This window comes from Nicotiana tomentosiformis, chromosome 6, assembly GCF_000390325.3.
Source record: "Nicotiana tomentosiformis chromosome 6, ASM39032v3, whole genome shotgun sequence".
Classification (NCBI taxonomy): domain Eukaryota; kingdom Viridiplantae; phylum Streptophyta; class Magnoliopsida; order Solanales; family Solanaceae; genus Nicotiana; species Nicotiana tomentosiformis.
The window spans coordinates 81,226,893-81,239,474 of record NC_090817.1 but is presented as its reverse complement, the minus strand read 5'-3'; the positions used below and the strand labels follow the sequence as shown (position 1 = coordinate 81,239,474).

Genomic DNA, 12,582 nt, shown 5'->3' with positions numbered 1-12,582 from the left:
AGAGTTAGACATGGCAACTAACGGCCAAACCTCGTAGGTCTAGAAGAAGGTTGACAAGATCGACCAACTTCGAGCCGAGATGAACGAGGTCAAGGCTATGGCCGAAGGGTGGAAAGGAAAAATGGACCGATCGGCTTCAGAGAAAGAGACTACCTAGGAGCAGCTAACATCAGTGGAGGTCCAACTCCGAGTGGCGAGAGAGAAGGCCAAAGCACGAGCTCAAAAATCGAAGACCTCTAGTCTCAACTAGGCTCGGCCATAGCTGAACGAGATGCTCTTGGCAAAGATCTTGAAACAGCAAAGTCTGTATCAGAAATAACTAGGGCTGATGTTGCAGATATGGTGGCCCAGTACAGAGCTGATGTTGAGGCAGCCCAGGACCGCCTAAAAGTTACTGTTGAGTACGCGAAATTCCTGTCCCAAAGAGAGGATCTAGAAAAGGTCCATGCCCGGGGTTTCAACCTGTCGATCGAGATCGAAGATGCGAAAAGGATTGAGGCTAGGCCGAGGCCAAGAAGCAGGCTGACCCTGAGGGTGAGGATGGTTCTGAGGGCTCCGGCGAACCCGAGGACGGAGAAGACCCCGACGACTCCGGTGACGAGGCGGGTTCTAGTGAAGATCGGGCTTAGGTGCCTTAGGGATTTTTTTTTGTTTGTATTTTGTTGAGGCCGTTATCGTTGGCCTTTGTAAAAGAATTTTATTGCAATGTATATAAGGCTTTTTTGCCTTTTGCAATTTTTGAGTTCGTTTCTTTTGGCTTCCCCTTTATGATTGCAATGTTTATAAATGCCTTAGCATGGAATAAAATATAGAAATAAGTTCTTGTTCGGAGGTTCGAACAAGAGTCGTTCTCGATGTAAAATTGGTTTGAATCTTGTGGGGGGCTCAGTATGACCGGCAGCTTTCCCCGAAGTTCTTGTTTAGATGTTTTTAAATTATAGTTTTGTAGAGGGTAGCCTTTGAACCAGTTTGAATTTTTGAAGGCCTTTATGTTTAAATTATGGGCTTCAGATGTCTCCGAGTCGTTTCTAGGGTGGTCGTAGCCTTTTGAGTTCAGGTACTGCCTAATAGGCTTTGTACCTTAGGGCTTCGATACCCAAGCTGTCCGAACTTATCATGGACGACAGTCCACGAGTGGGGTGATCTCTTGGATCTGGATAGAGGCGGCCCTTGGGCTCGATATCCTTAAGGAAAAATACAATAATCTTAAGGGGCAAAATATGTGTCTGCAAGGTAGAAACTTTGTTTCATTCATGTGCGCAATATACAAGATCGTATGTATGTACAAGCTTCGTGTTATGGATGAGGTGGTCTACGTGGGAACGGTTCACTTTGACCATTTGGCCTTTACAATAAATCCTATGCAACGAGCCCAGACTATTCAAGCACAAAGTTTCCTTCCTTGCTAGAATTATTACCCGAGGGTGATTGCCCCCAGTATTCGAGGTCGATCGTCGAGAGGCTCGAATACTGTTGATGCGACCATCGATTCCGGTTCATAACCAATCTTTGATTCTAAGTTAGCACGATCCATTGTTGCCTCGCTTAAAACCTTACCGAAAAACCCATTTGGGACAAAACCGGTCCAAGGAAAAAAGAGTGCAACGCATACTTTCAAGCCTAAGAGCTGCATCATTCTTTGGATGTTGCCTGCAAGTGTTAGTCCAATTCACAATATATGTAAAGAAAGGAATGAATGGGGTCGTACCTCAACAGTAGTATCATTTTAAGTGGGTTATATTCCAGTTGTTTGGTAGTTGTTCACCATTCCCTGCTTCGAGTTTGTATGAACCTTTACCAGTAATCACGATAATTCGATATGGACCTTCCCAATTCGGTTCCAGCTTCCCTTCATTGGGGTTTCGGGTGTTCAGCGTCACCTTTCTTATCACCAAGTCGCCGATATTGAAGTTTCGAAGGTTGGCTCTCCGTTTGCAGTACCTTTTGATCTGTTATTTTTGGGCGGCCAATCGGACGAGGGCAGCCTCGCGCCTCTCGTCCAATAGTTCCAGGCTCGTGCTCATGGACTCACTCTTTGACTCTTCAGTCGCATATCAGAATCTAAAACTTGATTTTCCTACCTCAACCGGTATTAGCGCTTCGGCGCCGTAGGCCAACGAGAATAGGGTGGCCCCAGTACTTAGATTTTGAGGTCGTACGGTATGCCCACAGGACTTTGGGAAAAATTTCCTTCCATTTTCCTTTGGCGTCGGTCAGTCTCTTAAAGTTTTGGAGTATGATATTGTTTGTAGACTCTGCCTGCCCGTTCCTACTAGGGAGGTAGGGTATCGATAGGATCCTTATAATCTTATGATCCTCGAAAATTGTTCTTACCTTACTGCCGATGAACTGCTTCCCGTTGTCATACCCGATCTCGGCCGGCATTTCGAACCGACATATTATGTGGTCCCGATTAAAATCGATAACTTCCTTCTCCCAGACTTTCTCAAATGCCTGAGCTTCAACCCATTTAGAAAAATAGTCAGTCATAAATAATATAAATTGAGCCTTACGAGGTGCCCATGGTAGGGGGCCGACGATGTCCATTCCCCATTTCATGAATGGCCAAGGTGACAAAACCAAATGCAGCAGCTCCCCGGGCTAGGGCTGTGCATTTGGATCGGATATCCGAAATCCGAACCAATCTGCTCAATTTCAAATTTCGAATATTTAGATCAGATTTCGGATTATGTTTATTAAAATTTCGGATATCCAGATCGGATTTGGATTGGTATAATTTTAATTTGTTTCGATCCGAAATCCGAAATTATTAGGGCATGTATAAATACTAAACTTTAATTTCGGATAACAAGTACTTCCTTTACATTTTTCTCCAAGTTATTACCTTTACAATTGCTAGATTTAGCTACATTGGCACCATAGTACCCTCATAATTGGAGAAACATAAATTTTTCTTGTTGTATTGCCTCTTCTACAAAGAAAATCTAAGTATGAGTTTTACAACATAGAGGCATAACAACTCGAACCTCTAGAGAAATATTGTCTTAGAGATGCAATGCTGATAAAAGGGATGAAAAGTAAAGAGATGTTTGTATTAGCACAGAACACAGAAGAAGCAGATAAGGCATATGCATTAGCCAATTAGATTAGCAATAGCCTTAATAATACGTATAATTTGATCCGAAAATCCGAAATATTTATCCGATCCAAACTTTAAAATACAATCTGATCCTATAATAATTTGGATCGGATTGCATTTTTGTAGAATCCGAAATCTGAAATTTCAATCTGAAATATGCTAAATTCGATCCAATCTGATCCATGCACAGCCATACCCCGGGCTGGTGGATCATCGATGTGTTCCTCTGACAGTCATCGCATCTCCGTACGAACTCCTTAGCATCTTTCTCCATATCGATCTAGTAATAGCCGACTCTGATTATTTAACAAACCAAAGATTCGGCCCCTGAGTGGTTTCCACAGGTGCCTTTGTGAACTTCCCTCAGACCGTATTCGGTGTCTCCCGGCCCCAGACATATGGCGAGTAGGCCATCGAATGTTCTTCTGAATAAGGTGTTATCTTCGGACAGGCTGAACTTGGTTGCCTTCGTGCGCAGAGCTCTTGATTCTTTAGGATCCGAGGGTAGCTTCCCGGTCTTCAGGTAATCTATATACTTGATTCTCCAGTCCAAGGTTAAGCTTGTCGAGTTTATCTCGGTGTGGCCTTCTTCCACTACCAATTTCATAAGTTATACAACTTCTCCAGAGTTGAACTCATCGTCATCAATGAACGACCCCATGTTGGCTAGAGCATCGGCTTCGCTATTTTGATCCCATGGTACATGTTGTAAGGTCCATTCCTTGAACCAATGTAGCGTTACCTGTATTTTATCCATGTATCTTTGCATTCGTTCCTCTTTTACTTCGAATGTCCCATTAACTTGATTCACTACAAGGAGTGAATCACATTTATCTTCGATCACTTCGGCCCCCAGGCTTTTAGTCAATTCGAGACCTGCAATCATGGCCTCATATTCGGCCTCATTGTTAGTCAATTTCACAGTTCTAATATATTGTCTAACTACGTTACCCATGGGTAGCTTCAACACGATCCCAAGCCCAGACCCTTTTGCGTTCGAATCACCGTCTGTAAAGAGGGTCCAGATCCTTGAGGAAGTCCCTAAGTTCAACAACAATTCCCTTTTGACTTCGGGTATTAGGGCCGGTGTGAAGTCGGCCACGAAGTCTGCCAAAATTTAGGATTTGATGGAGGTTCAGGGTCGATATTTGATATCGTACCCGCTAATTTCCACGGCCCATTTGGCCAATCATCCCAAGAGTACGGGTTTATGAATTATGTTTCTTAACGGGTAAGTAGTTATAACACATATGGGATGTTATTGAAAATACGGCTTTAACTTCCGAGAGGCGCTTAGCAAGACGAGCGCCAATGTCTCCAGGTGAGGATACCTAGTTTCAGCCTCGCCTAGAGTCCTGCTAACATAATAGATAGGAAATTGCGTACCTTCCTCTTCCCAGAATAGGACTCCACTTACCGTTATCTCGGATACCGCTAAGTATAGGTACAATTGCTTATCTGGAGAAAAGGCGGGCTCGAAAGGTACCGCTTGAGTTCTTCCAAATCTTGTTGGCACTCCGGAGTCCATGAGAAGTTATTCTTCTTCTTTAATAACGAGAAGAACCGATGGCTCTTATTGGAAGACCTTAAAATGAACCGGCCCAAGGCGGCTATGCCCCCGGTTAGCCTTTGAAGGACCTTGACATTATCCGCGATGGTGATGTCTTCTATGGCCTTGATCTTGTCCGGATTGATCTCAATTCCCCGGTTGGACACCATAAATCCGAGAAACTTTCCGGATCCGACCTCAAATGCGCACTTCTCCGGGTTCAGCTTCATATTTTATTTTTTTAGTATGTTGAAAGTTTCCTGCAAATGTCCCAAAGAGTCCTCTACTCGCAGGGACTTTACTAACATGTCATGATTTTACTAACATGTCGTCAATGTAAACCTCTATCGATTTTCCTATTTGTTCTTCGAACATCCGGTTTACTAGGCGTTGGTAAATGCAACTGGCGTTCTTTAATCCGAACGGTATTACATTATAACAATAGGTGTCATATTTAGTGATAAAGGAAGTTTTTTCCTGATCACCCGGGTCCATCCGGACTTGGTTGTACCCGGAATAGGCATCGAGAAAGCTGAGGATCTCGTGGATGGTGTCATCTCGTGGACAGTGTCGCGTCGATCATGCGATCAATATTGGGCAAAGGAAAAGAGTCCTTGGGGCATGCCTTGTTCAAGTCCTTGTAGTCTACACACATTCTTAATTTATTTTCCTTTTTTGGGACCACTACTACGTTTGCTAACCAGTCAGGGTACGTAACTTCCTGAATGGAACCTAGTTTAAGGAGTTTAGATACCTCGTCTTTGATGAATGTATGCTTGACTTTGGACTGAGGCCTCCTCTTCTGTTAACCGGGTGAAACTTTGGATCCAAGCTCAGCTTGTGAGTAGTTATACCTGGATGAATCCCTGTCATATTAAGATGGGACTAAGCGAAACAATCTATGTTAGCTATAAGGAATTCAATGAGTTTTTTCCTGAGCTCGGGACTTAAACATGACTTGTTCTAGCTCCTCGACAGTTGACTTGGTGGCCTCGGAATCGTCAGGGGATATGAAAGACCTGGGAACTCCGTAGTCCTTATCCTCGCTCGTCCCCTATTTTTCTGGTTCGGTCGGGGCGGGTGTCGGTGATTGCTATTTGGTTTCTTCCTTGGTGACCGAACTCGGGTTATTTGATGTCGAGAGTGCAGATATCGGGACCACCTCATCGACCGCGGACATCTCTTTTGCTGCCGGTTGCTCAATGTAAACTATTTTAACTCCCCCTTATTGTGGGGAATTTCAATGCTTGGTATAATATCGAGGGTATTGCCCTCATGTTGTGAGTCCATGGCCTCCCGAATAGAGCGTTGTATCCCATATCTTTTTCGATCACATAGAACTTTTTTTTTTGAACGGTTCCAGCTGTGTTTACCAGCAGGGTTACCTCCCCTTTAGTGGTCTCACATGCCATATTAAACTCGTTTAAAACTGGGACTGCGGGCATAATTTGGTCTTGTAGACCCAGCTGTTCCACGACACTCGATCTGATGATATTGGCCGAGCTACCTGGATAGATTAGCAAATGCTTAACTCGAGATTTGTTCATGAATACATATATTACCAGTGCATCGTTGTGTGGTTGAACGATGCCTTCAGCCTCCTCATCGTTGAAAGATACGGTTCCCTCCAGTACATAATCTCGGGTCCGCTTTTCTCTTGTAATGGACACCTTAGTGCGCTTTAACATCGACCCCACCTATGATCATGTTGATGATTTGTTTAGGTTCCTCTTGTTCGATCTGCCTGTTGGAGTCCCTATTCCTAAAGTGATTTTTGGCTCGATCACTCAAAAACTCTCGGAGGTGTCCGTTGTTGAATAACCTGGCTACTTCCTCTCTCAGTTGTCGGCAATCTTCGGTTATGTGGCCGTGAGTGCTATGATATTTACACATTAGGTTGGGGTGTCTTTGGGCAGGACCGGATTGCAATGGTCGAGGCCACTTAGTATCTTTGATGTGTTCGATGGCTGATACGATGGCGGCAGCGTCGACGTTGAAGTTGTACTCCGATAACCTTGGCGCTTCCTTAGACCCGATGGGTTTGTTAAAACCGTTTTTGCTCATGTATCCCCGGTTATTCTGACCTCGATCGCTCCTTCTTTCACTTCTCACAGTGTTGCGTCCGGACCCATTACCCCTTCGATTTCCATTGTATGGTTGATACCGGTTTCTATTCGATCTTGGATTACGATCAATGTCTCTTTTGGATCTGTCACCAGTTCTGACGTGGTACACAGACCCAGAAAGGGTGCCGAGCTGATCGTCTTCGACCCTGATTTTTGACTGGTACCGGTTATGGACGTCGGCCCAAGTTACTACCGAGTATTCTATCAGATTTTGCTTCAACTGCTTTGAAGCCAATGAGCTTCAGGGATTGAGTCGATGGATTAATGGCCGGACGGCCCAATCATTTGCGACCGGAGGTAGGTCCATCCGTTCCATTTGAAACCTCAATATTAATTCCCTGAGCATCTCGTTATCTATTTGTTTTACCTTGAAAAGGTCTGATTTCCTGGTTTTGACCTTGATGGCCCCGGCGTTCGCTTTTACAAAGGTATCTGCAAGCATAGCAAACGAGTCAATAGAATTAGGGGGTAGGTTGTGATACCATACCATAGCTCCTTTCGACAAGGTCTCTCCAAACCTTTTTAACAGAACGGATTTGATTTCATCATCTTCCAAGTCATTTCCTTTGATGGGACACGTATAAGAGGTCACATGTTCGTAGGATCGGTTGTCCCATTATACTTTGGAATTTCAAGCATCGGAACTTCTTCGGGATCGGTTTCGGAGCTGCGCTCGGAGGGAAAGGCTTTTGGACAAATTTTTTGGAATCCAAGCCCTTCAATATAGGTGGTGCTCCTAGGATGTGGTCGACTCTAGAGTTATAGGTCTCCACTTTTTTGTCGTTGCCTTTGATTTTCTTTTCTCCCAATTCCACCCGTTTTGTCAGTTCCTCTACCATCTTTATTATCTCAGGGTTGGTCCCGGGTTCTCCTTCACCCGACCTTTCTAGGGAGGTTCATTTATGCGAGCATTTTCCCGGGACTATTAGGGCTCAACTCTGTTTGGGGTTCGACTTTGGTTCTGCAACTGGGCTATCGCTGCCTATTGAACCTATAATATTTCGAAAATTACGCGCAAGTTGATCCCGTCACCTTCACCGTCGTGTGTGCTCCGGGCTATCGACGGGGCTCCCCCGCAAATGATGTTTCGGTGTTAGTGGGCAAGTTCGCTTCGATAGCCACGTGTGAGTTAGCATCGATCGGATCAGTGACTGGGACTCCGTTAGGGTCAGCAGGGGGCACATCATTGCTGGGTACCACATTGTTGTTTTCACCATGATGGCCAGACTCAGCATCCACGTTCAAATGGGTAGATTCAAAGTTTGACATTTTTACTCTCACCTGAAATTAAATGTTTAAAGAACAAGTGTAAAATAGAGTGTCTTATGAAAATTTATATCAAATTGCCACTATTATCATTATCCCTACGGTAGGCGCCAAACTGTTTACCCTAAAAAAACGGATAACAGTTAAATTTATATGTGGTTTTAAGGATATGTGGATTAATTCAATACAAACGATATATTGCGTTAGATTAAACAGATAAAGGACGTAATATATTGTCAAAATACTTAAGGAGGGTGATTTCGGACTCAAAAACAGCCTTAATGAGATGTCTGCCCTCGATCCCGGACTCACAATAACGAAGCACTGATGAACAAGAGTAAGAACTTTGAATAACAGAGAAAATAAGAGTATATTACCTTGATATACATGTTACAGTGTGTTTACCCTAAGTACAATTCTATAAAAGATAAAAAAAATCTTTTGTCTAGCCAATCACCGGTTCTATGCCGATATGTGCCGGGATCTACGCCGTGATATCCGGCTGGTCACGGACATCACGACCTTTTGTTGGTCCTGTCCGATTACCTATTAGTGCTCTCCGAGGCCTTTGGGATTCGAACCGGATTCGGGGTCATGGCCCCGATACTCCCGAGGCCGGGCGTCCGAACCCCAGCTCGAGGGGTTCCTTGTATCGATTCTGGTTCCTTGCCGTCACGTCTCTTGCTCTGTTTGCTTTATCGGAAGCTGAGGCGTCTCATGGGCACGGTTTTCCCGTATACAAAAATAAATTAATTTTGCTATCTAAACTTAAATTTATCAAACTTTTACAAAAAGACGGAAATAGAATTTCACACAATATCCTCATTGCTACTCGTCAAATTAGGTAATGGGCCAACTAGATTTATCCAGAGATAGGAGAAACGAACGAGATTTATCCAGAAACTTCTGGACATCTGCATGTCTTCCTTGGGTTAGAGAAATATCGGGAATCTACTTGACACTCCTCTAAGCACACCTATAAATACCCATCGGCTCCTCCTCCTAGAACCAGTGTAGTTTAAAGCAAATTGAGAAAAGAGTTACTACAAATTTTATTGAAAATGTCACTGATTCCAAGAATGTTCGGCGATCGACGAAGCAGTGTCTTTGATCCATTCTCAATTGACGTGTTTGATTCGTTCAGAGAATTGGGCTTTCCAGGTTCCAATTCAGGGGAGACTTCTTCATTCGCGAAGACTCGAGTCGATTGGAAGGAAACTCCAGAGGCCCATGTGTTTAAGGCCGATCTTCCTGGGCTTAAGAAGGAGGAAGTGAAAGTGGAGATCGAGGATGATAGGGTTCTTCAGATTAGCGGAGAGAGGAATGTGGAGAAAGAAAATAAGAATGATACATGGCACCGCGTGGAACGCAGCAGCGGCAAATTCATGAGAAGATTCAGGCTACCGGAGAATGCGAAAATAGATCAAGTTAAGGCGGCGATGGAGAATGGAGTGCTTACTGTTACTGTTCCGAAAGAAGATGTGAAGAAACCCGATGTCAAGTCCATTGAAATCACTGCTTAGGAGCTATAATTTATACATATATAGATATCCTATCAAAGTAATATGGGAAAGTATGAATAAAGAATGTAGGTGTGTATTGTTGAGGAATTGAAGTTGCTTTGTTTCTGTATCTTGACGTGGGTCGACTCTGTTAGTCTGTTTCTTGGCCTAATGCCGCTTTTGATGTATTTCGGTCAAAATTCTATGTGGAAAATGAGAGTGTAGTTTTATTATCCTTTATTTCTACGCGTATCTCCCATATTCTCTTTCTTGTTTTTCTTTCTAAATAGCATACAGAGTTCGAAGCTTAGAGTTTTCTCAATTAATTCTTGCCATTTAATTTTCAGAAAAGTACGTTGAACAAGAATTCTGTTAGCACGTTACTATAATATTATTCATTTTAAAATTTATTAATAACAAAGAACAAATGCGGAAGTAAAGACTGAAACGTAGTGAATAATCCATAAAAGTAACGGTGTCTAAATACCATCACAGAATTGGTGTCACAAATGCACAAGCTTCTAGAATAATACAAATAAAGGTCTGAATAAAATAAAGCTTGTCTAGAAACAAACACACAGCTAAAGTAAAGTAGACGGGGACTTCAGAACTGTAGACGTCGTGCAGTTATACCTCAAGTCTCCTCTGAATAGCTGAAATCCGAGCAAGTCTATGGTACGCCGTTGGGACCAACTCCGAAATCTGCACAAGAAGTGCAGAGTGTAGTATCATTACAACCGACCCCATGTACTGGTAAGTGCTGAGCCTAACCTCGACGAAGTAGTGACGAGGCTAAGGCGGGTCACTTACATTAACCTGTACGCAATATTAGTAACAACAACAAATAATAGAGATAAATCAAATAACTCATTTATAATAATTGAAGCCAACTCAGCAGTCATAATCCATTATTATTTCAACCAATTTTCGTTATCGCGTGCAAACCGCTCCCACAATATATTCATTTTCAATCCTCTCATATATTTATTTTAATTAAGTATATATTGACTTTTAAATAAGTCTATTGCGGCGTGCAATCCGATCCCCCAATATTGACTTTTAAATAAGTCTATTGTGGCGTGCAATCTGATTCCCCAGTGTGTGTGTGTGTGTGTGTGTGTGTGTGTGTGTGTGTGTGTGTGTGTGTGTATATATATATATATATATATATATATATATATATATATATATATATATTTGCTTTCATTTCCGTTGCGGCGTGCAACCCGATCCCCCAATATATATTTCAATCAATTCTGCTGCGGCATGCAACCCGCTCCTCCAATATATCCATTTACCAATTCTTATAGAAGAAATTGCCCTAATAAATGCAACAATTAATATAAGATTTTTAAGACAACAAGCATACAAGAATTATGATTTAATTATGAAATAAATAATGACAAATAATAATTAGTTATGGAAATCAGAGAGAAAATAGGCCGTTTATATTTAATATATTAAATGTCAAATAACAATTAAGACACATAAATCAAATAGCATGTAACAATTAATGCAGGAATTCAAGAACTAATATTTGACAAAGAATAGGAGAGAAACAATTATTATACAATTAATTCATGATTTAAAACGATTTATGATTTTTCAAGTAATTATGCAAATAATTAATTTGACGACGTATAGACACTCCTCACCTCGCCTATACGTCGTTCACATGCATTTCACATAACAAATAGTTTAAGGATTCTATTCCCTCAAGTCAAGGTTAACCACGACACTTACCTCGCTTTGCAAATTCTATTTAATTACTCGACCACAGCTTTTTCTTTTTAATTTGTCTCCAAAAGCTTCAAATCTATTCACAAAGAATTTGATATACTCAATACGAATCATAGAAATTAATTCTATATGAATTTACTAATTTTCCGGATAAAAATTCAAAATTTATTTAAATATTCGACAGTGGGACCCACGTCTCAAATCTCAAAAAAACTTATAAAATCCGAACACCCATTCTGAGACGAGTCAAACCATACAAAAATTATCCAATTACGATGTCAAATGGACCTTCAAATCTTAAATTTTCGTTTTTGGAAGATTTTATAAAAATATAATTTTTCTTCCGTAAATTCACGGATTCATGATGTAAATGAGTATGGAATTATGAAATATAATCAATATAGGATAAGGAACACTTACCCCAATATTTTTCCGTAAAAATCGCTCAAAAATCGCCTTACCCGAGCTCAAAAATGGAAAAGGGTTGAAAATGGGACGAATCCCATTTTCGAGAACTTAAGTTCTGTTTCTGGAACTTTTACCCTTCGCGAACGCGGTCAGTGCCTCGCGTTCGCAAAGCACAAATTCCTGCTGACCAATTTTACTCTTCGCGAACGCGAAGCTTGCCTGGCTTGGCCTTCGCGAACGCGAAGGCAATTTTCCTGGCCAGCCCCTTTCCCTTCCCGAACGCGAGGCTTCGATCGCGAACGCGAAGCTTCACACCTCAAGCCTTCGCGAACGCGTTCACTCTGTCGCGAACACGAAGCACAAAATATGCCAACCACAATTTGCTCTTCGCGAACGCGAAGAAGGAAACCAGAAGCAGGTTTCTGCAGTTTCCTCAAGTTCAAAAATGATCTGTTAACCACCCGAAACCAACCCGAGCCCTCGGGGCTCCAAACCAAACATGCACCAAAGTCCTAAAATATCATACGAACTTGTTCGCGCGATCCAATCGCCAAAATAACACCTAGAACTACGAATCTCACACCAACTCAAAGGAAGTTTTTAAAAAAACTTTAAAACTTATATTTTTATAACCGGATATCTGAATCACGTCAAATCAACTTCGATTCTCACCAAAGTAGGCAGACAAGTCATATATTATAGTGGACCTATACTGGGCTCCGGAACTAAAATACGGACCCGGTGTCAATAAATCCAACATCAGTAAATTCTTAAAAATTATTAAGCTTTCAAACTTTTAATTTTTCATCAAAATTCCATATCTCGGGCTAGGGACCTCGGAATTCGATTTCAGGCATACGCCCAAGTCCCAAATCATGATACGGACCTATA

At 42.1% G+C, this 12,582-nt stretch overlaps 1 protein-coding gene across 1 annotated transcript; it reads left to right on the top strand.

The window, feature by feature from the left end:
* Window positions 1-9,029: 9,029 nt before the first annotated feature.
* On the top strand, window positions 9,030-9,783 carry LOC104090823 (17.6 kDa class I heat shock protein-like). The gene has a single exon (XM_009596006.4). It carries the CDS (start codon window positions 9,103-9,105, stop codon window positions 9,562-9,564), a length of 462 nt encoding a protein of 153 aa, XP_009594301.1. The 5' UTR covers window positions 9,030-9,102; the 3' UTR covers window positions 9,565-9,783.
* Window positions 9,784-12,582: the final 2,799 nt, after the last annotated feature.